At 39.8% G+C, this 19,627-nt stretch overlaps 1 protein-coding gene across 2 annotated transcripts in view; it reads left to right on the top strand.

The window, feature by feature from the left end:
• Nucleotides 1–19,627, top strand: part of LOC129190005 (kazrin-like) — a 209,756-nt gene that overhangs the window by 135,189 nt on the left and 54,940 nt on the right. For both annotated transcript variants that reach the window (XM_054792302.1, XM_054792293.1), the window contains exon 4: nt 16,265–16,372. In XM_054792302.1, coding sequence (XP_054648277.1) covers nt 16,265–16,372 — 108 coding nt within the window. The remainder of the gene's footprint in view (nt 1–16,264; nt 16,373–19,627) is intronic.

Here is a 19,627-nt window from a genome sequence, read left to right as displayed (position 1 = left end):
AAAAGCCAAAATATTAAAAAAATGTGCATTCAATGTCATTTTCTGTCAGGTATTCACCCTGTCATGATCTCTTGATGGCAAAGGCAAAAATACTTTCTCTCTTTGAACGCGATCAGATTGTTGAGCTGCGTAAGCAAGGCTTCTCGCGGCGCGCCATTGCTGCTGAGGTTGGCCGCAGTAAGACAGTCACTTCTGAAAAGATCCTGAGGGTTATGGAACAAAAAAAATCACCAGCCCTGACTTGGAGGAACTGACTGGCAAAGACAAACCTCAGCCCAAATGATAGTTATTATGGCCAATAGCCACCAGATGGAATGTACAAAAAACGTCTCGTGAATGAACACAAGAGGCTTATTTTTAAGTTTAATAAAACTGCACCGGTTTCGCTTAAAAATATTAAATAATAACAATTAGTGTCTCTTTAAAAGAAAAGCTGCAACAGTACATCCTCATAAAGTTTCCGATTCTCTTGTTATTGTTGTAGTAGACATTGGGATTTGCCCGAATTTGTCACGCAATTCCTCTTTTTATTGACCCTTGAGTTAGATCTGGGCAGCAGAAGCACTCCTGAACAACTCTCCCATAAGCGAAAGATGTTTTGTTTTGCTCCAATATACATACAATCCTTAGTGAATACTCATTTGCATGTTGCTGTGCTGTAAATTTATGTCCTATGACTCTCGGAAATTTTTCATCCCAAGCTCTAAGCAAGGTTATTTTCTGCGCTCTCACATCAGACTTGGGTGGACACCTCCCCTCCAGTTGTGTTTTGTCAGGCAATGTCACGTCACATTTGCACTTTTGACCTGCACTACAGTTCCAGAGCATGTGAGACACAGCGGTCCGGCACTGAATTCTGGAAGAATGAACATATATTGGTCCGTGCATTCACTTTTAAATGTTCGGTTTTCTCTTTCAACTTTTACTTTTGAGCCAGCCATGGTCCTCTCACTTCTCAGCAAGTCAACAAACAATTTCAATGACATCACCACGTCTGCTCTCACATGACCGTAATAACTGAAGTCATTACACCCGCAAACTGTTGCTGTGATCGGCCCGCAAGCATGTATATTTCCCATTCCCTTTAATTGATCGCGAATACGTAAAGGGCCATCACTGTGTCTGTATCTGGGCCGAGGTCCGCCATTTGGTGATGGCTGTTTTAGAGGCTCAAGCCTCTGCAGTTAATTTTTGCGCCACCAATAGTTTAAAATATATATTTTTTTCACAATATAGGCTACATATTGTACGCATTATGTACATATCATGAAAACTACATTTAGGGTTTTTTATCAGCTATAATCATCAAAGTTATTATTACATTATTGAATACATTGTGAAATATTTTTCTCCGAATTAGAATCTATATATTATATGCCCCCTGGGCATTTCTGTGTGGAGTTTGCATGTTCTCCCTGTGTGTGTGGGGGTTTTCTCCGGGTAGTCCGGTTTCCTCCCACATCCAAAAACATGCATGTTAGGTTAATTGGTGACTCTAAATTGTCCATAGGTATGAATGTGAGTGTGAATGGTTGTTTGTCTATATGTGCCCTGTGATTGGCTGGCGACCAGTCCAGGGTGTACCCCGCCTGTCGCCCCAAGTCAGCTGGGATAGGCTCCAGCATGCCCCCGCCCCCTAAAGAGGAGAAGCGGTATAGAAAATAGATGGATGGATATTATATGCACTTAATTTTATGAAATACTGAATTAAATGAACTTTTCCACAATATTGTAATTTACTGCGATGCACCTACACTTTCTTGCCAAACTAAGTACAGCACAATAATTAAGGACCATTAGTATCAATCTCACGGTCACCCATTACATTGCGGTATAAAGTCCCTACTTGTGAATGCAAAATCGTCAAATATCTTTCCCAGCTTTGCACCAGCTGAGACTTGGGCATGAAATCTAATGTTGCTAATTGCGATCATTAGCATGGTTGTGAGGGAGGCGGGCCTTCATGGTGACACACTCTGTTGTGTTGTCCCCAAAGTGAATTGGGACACCACAGAGTGTTGGCTGGGGTAACTGGGAGTTGTTAATTAGCCAATTGGATAGAGCTTTGTACCCTCCAGAGTGTTCCTTTTGTGTGCTGCTCTTTTCTGTGTGTTTGTGTGTATGCCAGTGTTGATGCATGAACATTTGTGTATATTACATATCATAGTGTGTTTTTGTGTTGTGTGAATGTGTGTGTGCATACATGCACTCCAAACACTGGGGCTCCAGCTAATGAGGTAGCCATTTGTTTAATGTAATCGCCACTGGTTTGTACTCCCCCTGGCACAGGGGCAAGCTGTGTTATAAAAAGGGCATGTTTGAATCCCATTAACACATCATTCCCCACCTCCAAGTCTATTCACGCTAACCCCCTTCATCACATGCCAGATGTGATCATCCATACCAGGCAGCCAAGGCCCTAGCCAGTCATTACTGAGGTCATTCACATGGGATGCACTCCCCCACTTTAAGTACAATACTGGAAAAGGTAGATTTTGCCAACATGTTCAATCCAGCTAAGTATTTGGGTTACACGCACAAGCTGTTGATATTTTTACATAGTTTGTCACCACTAGCGATGGGTACCTTTCACATTTGAACCGATACGGTACCAATGCCGTATCGCAACGTAGCCAATTTTGGTACTTTTGTGTGTGGTTATGTAGTAATAAATGTTAATTTACTATTTTATTTACCTTTTTTCCATTTTAAGATATTTATCTCTCAATACATAATCTTTAACAGGGGGCGATTGTGGCCATTGAATAGCTTTGTGTGTGGAAGAATCCAAAGCTACATGCTATTAGCCGTCGGTCTAACGGGTAATATAACTTTCTACAGCTCTTTTGTGTTGTCGGTAATGTTTTAATGTGTGGTTAAATGCTATCTGCTTTGGCTTGTGTGGTTGTGGTGCTCATCAGAGGCATACAAAAGAAACACCATTGTGGTAGATTCCTTAGACGATACAATACAATACAGTATAAACTACATGCTACGTGGTGAATTATTGTCATAGAATTTCTAATTATGTTATATTATATTACATTACATATAATCTATTATATTATATTACATATAATTGCTGGATTACATGTTGATAACATCTAAATTGTTGTACAGTATATGAACATTGCAGTCTTACTTTACTAAATAAAGTATTATTAAAGATGTTGGTTGTGAATGTTCTTCCTCATACGTTTTTTAATGCAATCTGTTATTGTTGTATATTTATTACTGTCTCATGAAATACACACCTATGATATTTAGCCAATTTTAATTTATTTGTGAATACATAAATTATGTTTTGGTGTTAAAATATGGCTGTTTGATACGTTTCTACGCACCGGGATGCAGCCAGGCATTATGTCACGTATTAAAGTGTCTTTGTCAAGAAGATGCTGCCATTTATTAAATTATGGTATCCATATACTTCAAAAATATGACTTATTTCAGCTTCTGTATCTTTAATGGTGTGAACATTGTCCCCTCCCTCTGGCTTTGTCTCCTTCTCTTGTGGATTGAATGTTGTTAGTAGCAACGCCAACGCTCCACGGAGATTGCTGTTTAGTTACCGAAACATAGTACCTTTTGATTTGACGTGAGTCGGTGCTCGGTTGTACCAACGGAATTCAGTCGGTGCCTTTATATAAGTACCGTTTTCGGTACCATCCCGAGTTGCCACAATTCCGTATTGTCCCAAATTTCAGTTGCAAAATGCGACCATTTTGTCTCAGTCTGGAGCCGTGCAAGAACTCAGCCAGGATGCATTCACAGTCCTACAAAAACTCTGATATTTTAAACTTTTTTCAAAAATTTGCATTTACCCCACTCGGGTGTTAAAAATATGTGAGCATTGCGAAGGGAGCCACAACAAGGAGGCTGACAACTCCGCAGACGCAGGTTGCCAACCCCTGATCTGGTCAATAAAGTGCAAAAAACCCACAAATGTTGAAGTGATCAACCTGACTTCAGACAGCAGAAAGGAAGTAAGTTCCTTGTTCTTTCAGAATGATGAAAGCACAGATGGTACAGTGTTCTATGTTAGAGGGCTTAAAGTGAACAACCCCGTCGGGCACTGGAGGATGTACATGCAATGAACACAAGAGTAAGCATGACTGAGAAGATTACATTCTTGCACATGTGCACAATGATGCCCTCTGTCTGTCACAATAGACGAGATATAAAGGGTTTTGAGACTGCAGTGTAAGCCCGACACATTAGCATTCATTCACCAATCTATTTCCTGCAGATGTTATTTTTGGTTTAAAGGAGCAACATTCTGTCTGAGAAGTGCTTTTAAATTGGGATTCTCAAAGAAAGTTTTTAGGGCCGGATGCTTGGAGAATGTGTAATATACTCCCCCCCATCTTTGTTGGATAATGAAAAGGTGAGGTGGCGCTCTTCATAGCTGTTCTGGATATACTGGAGTCTCTTTAGAGTTATATTTAAAAAACAAGAGAGATTTTTGTTCTTATGCTCTAGTCATCTAACAGAGGTTCTAACAGGACAGTGCAACCTAGAAATAGAGCACAAATATATCAAACTTCAAGGCAAACGAAAAACACAATGTAACTGCCTGAGGGTCTGGACAGTTTCCTTCTATTTGTCGCGATTATTAATGCAGATGGCCAGCAAGCCAGCTGAGTCATCCTTTGGGAGCCTACTGTCCCGTTGAGATGAGGGTCAAATCAATGCTCTGGATTTGGACAGCAGCTGGCTCTTCCCTGCAAATGTTATCTCCCCCACTGCAGGAGATGCCAGCTGCCTTTTTCACCTCAATGAATGATAGCTCATTTTGAAGGAGGCATACATAGGAGGAAGGTCATGCGTGTTAATGGACACAAAGACAAGATGGATGGTGATTTATCAGTGGAAGACCCATTCATCCGTACATGTCTTGTCTTATTCAGACTCGTGGGGAGCTGGAGCCTATCCCAGTCAACTTCATTTAATTACCTCCCCCTATTGTTTTCACCCCTGCTGGTTGGTTTGTTATGCAAAACAACGGAACCCATGCGATGCAAATTTGAATACAATTTGAAACATTTCTTCAGTGTGGTCAGTTCAACCTATTGAATTTGTGACGGCCACTCTTTTTATAAAAAATGAAGACATTTGTGTTGTTTAGCAAAGGGAAAAGAATCCGTGTGTCATTTGTTTTTTTCATCTACGCTGAGGGAAGCCAGTCTGCGTCGCTTATACTGGCGCGTAAACTGGAAATGACAATATAATAAAAAAAACACTTTAAAAATTGTACGAAAGACTGTTTTTGTAGTTCCCATTCTCTTTTGTTCCTTTAAGTTAAGATATGATTAAATGTAGCCGTCAATTACGACGTGAGATGGGCACATGAATGCAGGAGAGAAGCCGCAGAGCTTTGAGAGTTGTTGTCGTAACACGGACCTTGTTTTTGATGTTCAACTAACAGTGTGCGTCTATAACTGTGAGTAACCTGGTTATTTGTTATTCATTCAATGCTAGACGCCGTTTGCACCGTGATATTGTATGTGTTATGTGCCTTAAGCATCCAGCCGCCGGGCTGGTCACTAACTGCTGAGCAAAGTTAGCCTCGTCAGCATAGCCACCAATTCATTATATTGTTAGCATGCTATTTCAATGTGTTTAGTGTACTGCTGATAGCTGAAATGTTACGTTGCTGTGCATTTGTGGATATGTTTAGGGAGGGGCGGTCGCTGTGTCTGACTGGCCAATCACAGAGCGTGAAGAGTGAATACATAATGAGGATTTTCTGTCATCCCGATTACGGATAATGATGAGCTGTACTCGTTTCAGCCTCGTACTCTGCAAAAATGCATCATCTGTAACGGCTCATCCCTACTACCAGTGTTGTAAAAGTTCTCGATCTGTGTTATACTGCTTTAATTCTTGTTTTCAACTTGTTTAATTGGAAGTAATTCTAATGAACTCTTGTAGCCTTAAAATCGTGATGAGAAACACTTTCAGTGTTAGGGCTCCAGTTATTAATACAGGTAATGCATAATTAAAAAAAAATGACTTTGACAAACATTTGCATAATTGGCTCCTCATAGGCGTACTTAACCCCAATTAAGTATGCCTTCCTGAGAAAAAACAGTTTATGCAAAAGCCTCGATAGATGTTATCATTTTGACTGCTAGAGGTTATTTCATAGTAGATATGAAATCATGAGTGTCGCTGACCTTGTTTTCAATATTAGCAACTACCTCAAAGTGGAGTTTGTGGCGTTCAATCATGCATTTTTTTGTTGTTGCTCATGATCACTATGTGTTTTTGTGTGTAAGTGTCACCTTGCTTCACTTCAGTGGCAGTGACTAACGCACAAGCACTTCATTTCATAGTAAGTCCATTAATATGAAAAATGACTGATGACCTACTTAGCGCATTAGAAGAATTGTCTTAATATTCACACAAGCAAATCTACAAAACTGAAAAAAGAACCCTTAATAAAATAAATATACCATACTGCTTTAATCTAAGACCCTCAGACTGCAAGTGTGCTTTTCTGTCTTTTTGTCAGTCTTTAAGTTGTAAATTAAGTCTATGTTGGATTTTCCCAAAAGCAATTTGTTGACCATTTACTCCTCCCATGCATAGAATAACATTGCTGGGTGCTAGGAAGATCCAGCTAGAGCAGGGGTAGGGAACCTATGGCTCGGGAGCCAGATGTGGCTCTTTAGATGACTGCATCTGGCTCTCAGACATTTCTTAAAACCATAAAATGTGTTTTATTTTAATTTGTTTTCCTGACATTTTAAAGTAAAACATTACAGAAATCAGTGTTAAAAAAAACCATTTAAAATACGCACTCTAATGCATTTTAATCCATTTGATTTTGTAGCGCAATGCCAGCTGTCCTTCCCATTTTCCAGTGTCAGACACCAAAACTTGATTATTGGGGTCGTCCCTCCTTTAATCAAATAGTCAGCTAGCTAATTGTGCAACCCTTTTGACGAAAAAGGGAAAGAAAGATACGGAGTAGGGCGCAAAACCATGCAGCAGCAGAAGTTGCATTAATGGTAAAAAGTCATGTATTATTGTTTAGCTTCAATATAACATTTTTATTAAAAAGAATAAATTCAGAGACTTATATTCTAAAATTGTTGGTCTTCCATAAATATACACACATTTGGTTGTATTCGGTGTTGAAAAATTATATGGCTCTCACGGAAATACATTTTTAAATATGTGGCTTTCATGGCTCTCTTTGCCAAAAAGGTTCCCGACCCCTGAGCTAGAGTCTTATACTGTTAGCATGTAGCACTAGTGATGAACGTTTCATTGACAAAATAAGACCATAATGGATCAGTCACTTACAATGTCCGCTCTAACTGGGACGTGGACTGATGGGATGGGTGTATCTTTCAGCACAAGATTTGTGTTCCCCGTTAATCTGGTAAATTCAGAATTGTCTTCAGGTGAAAAACGCTGAGAGCAAACAAGCATCTTGCTGAGTCTTCCTAGAGATGTCGTTTGGTTTAAGTTGAGAGCCAGTATCCACCGCTTCAATCAGTCTCGATGTTTATTTGGTAGTGGAATCTCAAAGTTGACCATCTTTTCATCTTACTGCCGCAACCTTCGACTTTACAGTTGCAAGGCGTGATTTCTAACCTAGCATTAACTTTACTAAACTCAAAGGTGATGCAGCAGCAGCTCCAGTAACTAACATTACCTCTCGATAGTGGTCTGAGACGCTGTGAGTGAGGCGTTTGTTGCCGTTTTTTTAAGAATGCTTCATAGGTGAATCTTTATACATTATACATGCATTGTTAGCTGCCTTGTGCTAGCTGTTTATCTCTCTTTCAAATGCACAAAAAAGAGAAAGACGTGTGTTCACTTCTCACATAAGGATTGTGGAAGATGGGCAAAATAAAAAAAAAGGGCAGTTTTGAACATATTCCTCTTGTTAAGTAGCATTGGTGAACATTTTTACAAGACGCTTCTTCCTATTCAAGGAAAAGTAATCCTCTGCTTTGTTTTTATCTTGTCTCAATGGGATGACTCGTCAGATCACAATGTTTGTTCCGTCTTCTTGTTCTTTACCTCAAATCTTAACTGCTGTGCATTCTGCTAATCGAAGTGGATTGTTTTTGCAGACGTTCCTAACATTTCATAGTGTTTTTCTACAATTCTTTATCATGTTTTCTTAAAGAAATGTTTCTCTGGTGGTAGCTCTTGTACCGGATCTCATTAGGTTGTGCCGGTGTTGGTGTTACATGTCAGTGAGTGTGTAATACGACATGCAAGTCAGAATCTGGTGAGAAAGCTCTGCTCCCCTCCTTTCCATTCTCTGTCAGTTGGGATGAATGTATTAGCCTCATGTATATGATTGCTTTTGTTGTAATACCTGTCTTCTCTTTACTTAACATGTCTTTTGAGACAGGTATTTGTCAGAATAATCTATTGTGTACCATGAGCAGGACAACAGGGCCTAATTATCTTCTGTGAAATACTATACGTGTACGTGCTGCATTGTTATTGTCATTATGAATCCCACTTGGGCAATATAATCACCTATGATTCATTTATTTTTAAAACGTTACATTAAATGCTCTTTGAATGTGAATCCTTTTTTTCTAAATGCTTTTCCTAAAATTGAAAATATGACTGAACATTATCCTAAGAAGCACTATATTTTTGGACTTCATATCAATCAATGAAACTATCAAGTGACACTTGCCAACTCAAATTTGTGAAAATAATGTTAAATAAATAGAAATAATAAACAAACTACAAAACAAAATAATAAACATTTTATATATTTGGGTGTGAAATTATTTTACTTTTGTCCCTGGACGACAGATGAGAAATAGCCTTTGGACTAATTCTGGTGCATTTCCATTAATGTACACTGTCCGTGTCAAATAAACCAATACCTTTTTTTTTAATTAATTAAAAAAATAAAAAAAAAATACAATACAATTTTTATGATTGGTATACAGTATGTTTTTATGAATGATATTGTACTTGCTATGCATATTGCATATTTGTGAAGCTTGGATGTCATGTCAGTTCAGCGCTTAATACAAAATGTAATCATTGAGTTTATCGTGGGTCATGTGATGACATGTGAGTTTTTGGGTTAATCCTTTTGTTGGTTATGCTGTTGTCTTGCCAGAAGGAAATAGTTTAAAAACATGCTTTATCTTCATCTGTGTCTCTGCACAGCCAACCAGTGCACATGGTCTCTTCGGGCTTGTTAATGCTGACCTAAATGCCCCCTCCTTTTGTCCAAGCCAGAACGATACCTGATTATGACATATCCAGCGCTGCTAAGATGAGTCTGCTCTTGAATATATTATATACATTTTTTACATTTAAGAGTAATACCAATCTTGCAAGAATAAGATTTTGCAAGATTTGACCTCACTCATGTTGACAGTTTGATTTGTCCTTAAAATTTGCCAATTTGTATGGTTTGGAGCTTTCACTGTAATTGCATTTTTTCATTTTCCTCCACTCCTAAAGCATTGTTGTAGTGGACGGAAACGACAACAAGAAGAAGGATTCAATTCTGACTTGAGGTCTTCCTATGTTGAGATACTGTAGCATTGCTTCCCCAGGCTTACGTCAGTTTTTCCCTATTCCTATTTTTAATCCCATGACCACAGACCATGAGCTGAGGCACCAGGGCATTGAATGAAACAGTTGTTTAATAATAGTAATCATATTAATAATAATTAATAATAATAATCCATCCATTTTCTATACCGCTTCTCCTCATTAGGGTCGTGGGGGCATGCTGGAGCCTATCCCAGCTGACTTCGGGCGACAGGCGGGGTACACCCTGGACTGGTCGCCAGCCAATCGCAGGGCACATATAGACAAACAACCATTCCCACTCACATTCATACCTATGGACAATTTAGAGTCACCAATTAACCTAACATGCATGTTTTTGGAATGTGGGAGGAAACCGGAGAAAAACCCACGCACACACGGGGAGAACATGCAAACTCCACACAGAAATGCCCAAGGGAGAATCGAACCCAGGTCTTCCCGATCTCCATACTGTTACTGTGTTGTCCAACATGCTAACCACTAGACCACCGTACAGCACATGGCTGCCAATTCCCGCCAGCGGCCTCTTCCACCCCCAGCAAACATTCATTCACATTTATATACCGGTGTGGGCGGCGCTGGAGGCACATTGGGTAAAGTGTCTTGCCCAAGGACACTAGAGCAGTGACTGAGATGGGGGAAGTGGGATTCCAACCTTCTGTACCTCCTGAGCCACTGCTGCCGGATGTTTTTACAGATTCCTTTGCAAACAGTCAGAAACCGTCTGAGGGGAAACCTATTGCTGGGATCCTTGACCTAGAATGTACTGTTTTATTTTGTATACATTTGCTGTTGGCAATGTTGTTAGAAGAGTGGCCGATGGTGGTGGTGGTGGGGTTTAGCAGACAGAAACTTCTAACAAGTAGGTACATGCTCCTGGGCACGTTTGGGATGCTTTAGATTGACAAGTACAAGACTGGCTTCTACATGCAGCCACTTTACACTAAGCTACTCTGGAGGAGTGTGCCAATATTCCACAGGGTGCAGTCAATACTTTGATCAACTCTGTGCACCAGACAAGATGCATTGCACTCTGTGAGGGAATGGTGGTCCGACCAGATGCTGCATTTGTCTTACTGTAGCATCTCCCTCCCCCCACTATTTTTTCCACTTCTGCAAGCACCTTTGTGTTGTCCACTCCTTCTTAGTTATCTGCACTGGCGGCTGAGACTCCACTGGGACGGTGAGAGGTTAAGTGCCTTGTTGAACGCAAGCTCAAGCCACATTTCTCAAACCTGATCTGTAGCCATTGACTCACATGCTTTCTCTCTGCTAAGATGCCACCACGGGGCCACAACACTCTTTCAATGTGTTTCGCAGCGCTGTACTTTAAGAAATGGTCTCTTTTCATTGTTGAAGGCTTTTTTTTGCAGCCTCTCACAGAGTATGAGCAATGATTCTAATTGTGATTGTTTATGAATGATACAAAAATGTACAAGATGCAGCATCCCCAATTTGAAGTAAGTCTCAGAGGTCCCACAATATTTAAAATCTAGCTTTGATGCAAAGTGCTTCATGTCCTACTGGAAACATGCTGTTTTGTGTGTCTGTAGCTTTAATTCAGATGGGCTGTGTTTGTCCACGCCTGTCTCCAACTGAGTGTGTGACTCTAAGACGCGCTATTGTGCATTTTATCCAATATTTACAAACATAGTAGGTCCCCACTTTTAGTGAGAGTTACATTTCTTGCCTACCAGCGAATGGCGAAAATATGCATGTAATTGATGCACCCATAAAAGTGTCTATTTTTAACACACGGCTCCCTCCTCCGCCTCCAAACCGTCCTGCTTGCTTGACTTTGACGTTCTCCTTTGATTTCAGATCAACATTTGCAATAGAAGTGGCTGTTGAAATGATTAGATTCAATTCAGCTCCAGACCCCTGTTGTCTAAAAAATACATTTTAAATGTATAAATCAAATCTCCATGGATCGCAAAGCCTATACAAAATGCTTGCAAAAAGAAAAATACTTTATATAGACAATTCATTAAATTAAGGACTGAAGAATCTGAACATAGATATAAATTCTCTAAAAATAAATTGACTAATATAATAAGAACTTGTTAGACATTATATTATAGCTATAAAATCCTGTATATCTATTAAATATTAATATTTAAAATAAAATTTTATATTAAAAAGGTTTGGGGAATAGTTAACATTGCAATTAAAGGTAATGCTAAAAATAATTCATATACAAATTACACATGTATATTATATATTTATTTTTGTATGGTTCGGAAGCAAACTAGCGAAGGAAGCTAACAAGCTAAATGCTAAATGTACAATCCAGGTGTAAGCCCTAAATATATTAACTTGCAAAGTGTGAAATCTCAATGCTTGATAAAAAAAAAAACATTATCAGTGAAGCATAAAGACATAAACATGTAAAAACTGTTGCCTTTTTTTAACAGTGGTACTTATATTATAATGTATTTATTATTTAGGGTAAATTAGATGTGTTTTTTTGTGGAAAAAATGCCTATTTTCGGAGAAAAACCACAAATAATTGAAAATGTACGATGCCGCGAATGCTGAATCATGAAAATGTCTGAAAATCAATTGCCTAACAGTAGCAGGACATTTGAATCACATTCTCACCATGTTATGAGATGGGTTGCGTTCAAAGACACCACATAATTTAAGTTGATTTCACATGTTTTGAGTGTACTTTCTGGGATTTCCGAGCACACTGAAATGCTGATGAGAATATCCATTGTCTTTCTGTTCATTTCGACCACACACACGCATCATAAAGATGTTGTGATGTTGGGGTTTTGATGTGTCAATAAATGCACCTTGCGGTCATATGCTGAGAATGATTGGTCCATGACAAACGAAGAGACGTTTTTGCATATGGTACTGAATTTGCACTACTGTTGATGTGTTCAGGTCAGTTATAAAAGAGAGTGTCACTTTGTGTGACTGTGGGGAGGACACTTTGCCTCCATCTGCTGTCATAACAGAGATGTGTGGCTTGCCATGATGTGCATGCGTTAATACACTGCAAATGTTGACGTACTTAGTGAAATAAATTGGTTACCACTGTTAATGTGTTTTTGACAGCCCTAACAATAACGTAACATTAAGAAGTTGGACATGAAGACACAGCATATGTATCTAACATTCTAGTCACATTTTAACAGCAACATTATGTATGATAGGTTAGCCTACAGTATTTGCTGGAGAAATACAAAATGATCAAACTTACAGCTCCCATGTCTGTAGCTGACTGACAGATAATTGGCAGAGCAAAGAAGTGTAGCGAAGCCTGCTTTTTTACAAAGCTGTCCTCCATGAAGTGGTGCACACAACAGTAATTATTGCACGTTAGTAGGCTTCAAAATCTGCCTTTGCTACCTCAAAGTTAAGGCACAAATAGAACTCCATTGACATGCACCTCCAAAAAAAACCTTGCTTGATAAGGTCTGACTGTTGTAGCGCTTTAACCAGCCCCTCTCTCCTCAATCTGCATCACTGGCCCACTATACTGAGACAATAAGCCAAACAGTTGTGATTTGCTCATGGGTCCGACGCCACAAGCCCAACCAAAACCAAGAGCCACAAAAGTAGTTGTGTAGGGGTGCCCAAAGTGCGGCTCACGGGCCATCTGCGGCCCGTGGCTCATTTGTCATTGCATCACTGCAGAAAATAAAATTTTAAAACAGCAAGGGGTCTTGGTCTCAAAAAGCTTGGTGATCATCTGCATCACAACACATCCGATCCGGGGGTAAGTTGCTGTTAATAGACTACACAGCTGATGGGGATGTCATACAACTTCATGTAAAAAAAAATCCGAACTATCCCTTTAAGTTTTGATAAATATGAGGAAAACGTACCCGTGAGTTTCCTCAGACTTTCATGATATGTATTCTTTTTTAGACGGCAGCCAGTGAGTGTAGGCGTCAAATCAAATTAACCACAAGCTAACTGCCTCAATCATAGCCAAAGACCATTATTATGCACTGTACATGTAGAAGCCATCCTTAAATTGGGGTCTCAAGACAGGTGGATGTGATGAATTCATGAATTCTGCATGCTTTATCTCGAGTCCGGCAGCCTGTGGTCCAGCGGATGTGGACGCAATTAAAGGCATGCGGCGGGCGTGGAGAAAAGCAAGGCAGCGCCTATCTACGGATTGCAGGCCGACTTGAGAAACACGAGCAGCTCTGTGAAGGTTCCAGCAGCCGCTCCTATTCACTTCTTAATCACCTCCACTAGTCATTAGGGCCTTCTTTTGTTCCACTCGTTGCATTTTCCTGCAGATAGAATTAGCCTGGCACAGAAGTGAGAAGAGCTTGGGAAGACCATTAAAAAGTGACAGAGAAAGGAAAAGAAATGAGGGAGAAGGAGAAGTGATGTCATGGTGATGAGAGGAGTCAAGGGGAGAGTGATAGACATTCCTCAGACCATCCCATCTCATTCATTCCCTTTAGGGACATCAAATTGGGACCTTTTGTATCAGAATCTTATCAAATTCTGCTCACTGCAACTGTGATTGCTTGATTAAACTCTTAAAATAATCTTCTAGCTTTGAACCCTGGAAGTGTGAAGCAATGCAAACTAGTGCAGTAACTAGAAAAACCAAGGCAATCTTTGTCACAGATAGAACATAATCCAGTTAATCACATTAATCCATTCCATACACCCAAAGCTGAAAAATAAATACAAAAAATTGAAAAACAATAGTTTACATGCAGAAGACCCGTACATCCTGGCAAGATTGAATTCAATAGTCTTTCTCACCTTTAGCAAAATGCTCGCACTCGTAACTTACTTTGGCCCCGTGGCAGGTTATTTAGCAGTCACGCTCAATTTAGGGACTTGATTTCGTGGAACGATACAGTACAGGGCAAATGGACTAGTTTGTTACATGCAATACACAAACAGAGGCAACATTTTGAGCGATAGTTTTCAGTGAAGGGAATATGAAAAACAAGGTTTGACTGCACACTCTATTTAAACTTTATATACAGTGACATGCAAAGATCTGCAAGTTTATTAAGTGGAGAAAGACAAATGGCTAAGTAGTAATTCTTACTCTGTGATTCGTTTAAAAAATGCAATGTGGCGGGTGTTATATCCTCAAAAGGCAATAATAATGTATGCTAACAGCTGTCCTTATACTTCAACCAGTCACTCATAACTGGACACACAGGCAAGGCCTTATAAAGCCCATATAGCAACTGTGATGACTAATCTTGCAGTATGGCTATCACTACCCCTTGACCCCAAGCTTTTTCACCCAGACACATCTGCCTGTAATTATAGCTGGTAGTTGGACCAGTAATGGCTTCCTAAGAGCTAGCTTGTGGGTACTAATGGTGGTGTGATGAGGAAGAGGAGGAAACCAATGAGGAGCAGATGTTGCTCTAATGAGCTGCAGTGTGATAGAAGAGCCCTGCGTGCCTCTGTGCAAATAATATATTGTCACTTCTATATATGTAAGTAAGCACCTGGATATTTGTATGTTTTTTTTGTTTTTTTAAATATACTTTCTAAAAAGTTTCGACAAAACATACAGTATAATTAAAGACAAAGCTTTGTGTTATTTGTTTATTTATTATTTGTCTTTTTCTCTTTATGTAGTGCATTTACTTCTATTTTTTCCATTATTGCTGGGTTTTTTTCTGTTATTATATTTCTACCATGTGCCTTGGCCCAATAAAAAAGGAGCCACAGGCTGGCAATGGCCCCTGACCACTAAAAACTGTGCATTGGTTTGTAACAGTTAAGCATCGATGCAATGACTGCTTATTAAAGTACGAGCCATGGAATGATTTACATTTTACATTAAAAAAAGTGGATGCATGCGTTTGTTCCTCAAAGCATGCAACTTGTCACTGTTGTGCGCGGCCAGTGTCACTGCTCCTGCTACTACTACTACTACTACTACTACTGCTATTAGAGCCACAACTACAGTATAGTGCCAAACGTTAGCTCAGCTAATTATCTCCAAGGCAAGACCCTTTTTTCAGGTTAACAATGTACCTACTAGCGTATGTCCGGACTCAGCACACCTTCTCCCGGCTTGAGCCATCCCCTGGTGGAAGGGGAGTAATGTTGTCCACTAATTTAGCCTCGAAGAAGCATCTGCACACATATAGGACCCTTCTTAAACTTATTTTACCACCAGAGCATGTGCTTTATGTGTCAGTGAATAAAAGAGATGGACAAAAACAGAAAGGGATGTAGCTTGTCTAGCATTAGGCCCACAGGCCATAGTTTGGATACCCCTGATTTAAATGACACGGTTTTGTGAACACATAGGGGAGGTGCCCTGGAGCAATGCATTTATTATATTGTCACTGTATACCACTTGTGGTAACCAAAAACTAGATTAGAAACCAGTGAACCTCACAGGAAACATATCAAACGCTGTCATAAAAATGCTAATATTGTGTTTTGTGTTTAGACAACTTTCTACGATGATGCATTCAGGGCCTCCGGTAAATGCTGAGTAAGCTATTGGGGTGCACAGTGTGTGTTACCTATATGCACTGAGAGATGACAGATACATGATGCATGTTCCAAAATGTCCCAAAACAATCTGTTTCCTGTGCATAGACCATATTCACAAACCTTCGTGTTCTCAGTACAAACAATATTGATTGTTCTTCGTGTAGACAACAGAGCAAAAAAACACAAGTGCAGCTACCATATTGCACGTTGAATCAACAACATGGTATTTGTTTGTGTCCCCCAGATGCATCTCCCCACACGAGGCAGAAGGTGCCCTCCACTGAGCTGGGCTACACCAGTGAAATAAGCAGTCTAATGGACTTCAACTCTCCTGATGCCTCCCTGGACAAAGGTAAGACCCTGCACATTTCTGGTCCAGGTACTTGACTTAGAGAGGGTCACTATTTGTAGTTCTTGTAGAGAGACGATACTTTTTATATAGCTAGTTGATGTGTTATATACTCAAATAATAAATTACACTGCTTCAAATATTCTTTGACCCTTTGTGAGCTATTCAAAATCACCTGGCGAGCTAGGAGACCCCTGTGATAGTATCACCATCATAAGGCTGGACACACTATGTGTTTATGTTCATTAAACAACCACACACAAATAGTGTTTCGAGGACAACACATAATTAGTATAATGACAACAAGATAGCAAAATTGTTCAGTGACACTTGAAAAAGTTAGTATGTACTCCATGAACGTGATATCCACTTCCTTGTGGGACAAAAACGAGCTCCAAACTAACCGCATTGCGTGTTTGTTTTGAAAACAAAATGTCATTGTGGTAAACATTCACATTTGGAGTCCAAAGACGAGAAACTACTTCTTTATCCATTGGCGTATTGTGACAAGAAACTGTTTAATTCATTTGAGGACAATCGGTATTCAATGCAGGTGTATATAAATTATGCACACCTAATTATTGCTATTACACAGGCTGGGCTGTACACACATTGAAATTCATAGTTTAGAATCTGTACATATTGTCAGCCAAGTTTCAGCTGCTGAATTCATTGTGTGGCTGTTTCTTTAGCCAAAAGATGCAGTCTACAAAGGAAAGAGATCCTACTACCACTGCAGTGTCCAGGTCTTCCATCATATTTGTGTGTCTTGTCAAGATATTCTGCTCATGATTGTACGGTAGTAAGACCATGAAGTTGGTAACAGTCAGTCAGCATGTTAACAGTCAGCTTTGTTTGCACATTCAGCTGGCAGTGATTGCACACCCTGGGTGGTTTTTCCTCCCCCTTGTGAGTATTTGCTGGTTTAAAATGAGAAGGTCAAGTATGGGATATCTAGGATAAAGTGTGTCACCGGAAAAGAGACATGGAGGAGGCACGTTGAGGAAGATGACATTAATTCAGTTCATGAGTTCAAATTCCCCCTCAAGTCATACCTAAGCTCCACACCAAATGTCATCTAAATCCGCTCACAATTTTTGGACTTATGCTGCAAAGAGAGTACATAGTGTGCATACACGTGAAGGTGAAAACATAACCTCCGCTGTTAGCAGACATCATAAAAGAGAGGTGAATGTGGACATATGTGGAGAGGTCTCTTTTTACCCTGTCCCCACGGAAACCCTCTGATAGTCACAGAGCGTGCACTTTAAATTGCCACCATTAACAATGTCCAGGCCTCTCCATTGCCATTTCCGTGCCTTAGTAATAGCTACTCCAATGCACTCTAATACAATGCTTTGCTTAGGCTCTGTGTGCCTATTATCATGTATGGACAAATGCATTGGCCCAAAAACTGTATAAAGCATTCCCTCGCTCTATCACGGTTCACCTTTTGCAGATTCACTGTTTCGCAGAATTATTTTAGTGCTTCTTTTTTTTTTTATTACAGTGTACAAACATCGGCCTGGCCCTTTAAGAAAAATTGCATTGTGGGATGTTGAGTTCCCCTCTCTCTCTCTCTCTCTCTCTCTCTCTCTCTCTCTCTCTCTCGCCCATTGTATTCTGCGTCCTGATTGGCTGTTGAGCATTGTTAATCAATCTGCTTCGTGCCGCCCTGCTGTGGCTCCTGTGTCATCGCTAGCTTGCTAGCTTGTAAATTAATCTTCAGTTCGAAGGAGGACTGCAACATGAGGAGTACTACAGCAATATGTTTTAAGAATGATACAAAAATGTAGTACAGCGGAACAGCGCCAGTACAAAAAGGCACGGTCACAGGAGTGAAATGCGCATGACTTCATAATTTCTTGTGTCCGACCTGTAGGTTGATCATTAAAATTTAAACCCAGGTTTGAACTTTTTGGAGAGTGTTTAAACAAGAGAAATGTGAGAAAATGTTATTGCCTGTCCGTGAAAAGTGTATAAAGTGTATGGTGATGGGTTTTACAGCCTTAAAACATATACAATCACTGTAAAAGAATGAAGTTGGCTACTCTACGGATTTCACTTATCGCGGGCTATTTTGGGAACCTATCCCCTGCGATAAACGAGGGAACACTGTATTGCTTTTAATGTCATCACTGTCGAGTCAGGTTTAGATGTACTTATGATCAAAATTTTGTGTCTGAGTCTGTCTCCTCTTTTAACCTTGAAGATGAGGACGAGGAGTAATTTGAATTCACTGCAGATAGCGGCAGTAGTAATACATGTTTGACAATAAAAGTCAGGCTTTAAAGACACAATACGTTTTCCAGGGCTAGAGTGCCTCAATTTTTATTCATGTTATCCTCTCAGTGGCTTTTTAAAGAAGAGGTGACTGCAGACTTACTGTCTGTAAGTCACAGGATATGTTTTTTAATTAAAAAAGGCCACTGACAAGTGGAGTTCAAAAGCCATGAAGTTGTTGCAAACTAAGATGCATCAATTACATAACTTAAAATAACCTAAAACACAATTAATTTAACACAGTTTTTTCTTGATACAGAATTGTAGTAACACTCTATTATATACTTAAAGGCTATAAGTAAGTGGAGGTGGAGGTATACAGAAGAGATATAATCTGGATGGATGGATGGATGGATAGATGAATAGATAGATAATGTGTTTTTAAATAAATTTCTTAAATACATAAGTCTGTCAGAGCACAACTAGGTTTGTTTTCTATTTCTGAGAACCAAGCTTGGACCTGTGGCTTCACATGAGGTGCATAACCAGCTGGTTCGTGTGCTCAGCATTCGCAACACTTTCTGTATGCCCTTCAAAAGTCTGTTAAAATGACTCACGGGCAGGGGATCAGTGCCAGAACCTGGCAGCAGTGAGTTGGCAGTTCAGAATGTGAGAAAACTAGAGCAGAAAAGGTTGAAGACTTGAAGCCTAGCAAAAGGTAAAATAGAAAAACAAAATAATGTTGTACATGCACTTTCATGTCAAAACAAAATACTTTAAAGTTGACATTTTACTGCTGACCCACTCGACCCATCTATGTGCTCTGCCTGCTGTAACATACTGAAGCATTGCAAGGTGAGACAGAGGTCATGGGAGAGGAAAGGGCATCCCTTCTGCGTTGAACATTGTCAAATCATAGCAGTTATCCACCGGGGATCCTGTGAAAGGTTCACTATGCTTGGAATGAAAGCAGCAACAGAGGTGCTCTGACATATGTTAGGATGGTACACAACAACTTTCTTGTCTCAGGTGATT

Source organism: Dunckerocampus dactyliophorus, chromosome 1, assembly GCF_027744805.1.
Source record: "Dunckerocampus dactyliophorus isolate RoL2022-P2 chromosome 1, RoL_Ddac_1.1, whole genome shotgun sequence".
Lineage (NCBI taxonomy): Eukaryota > Metazoa > Chordata > Actinopteri > Syngnathiformes > Syngnathidae > Dunckerocampus > Dunckerocampus dactyliophorus.
This window is presented reverse-complemented; position numbering and strand designations above follow the sequence as displayed.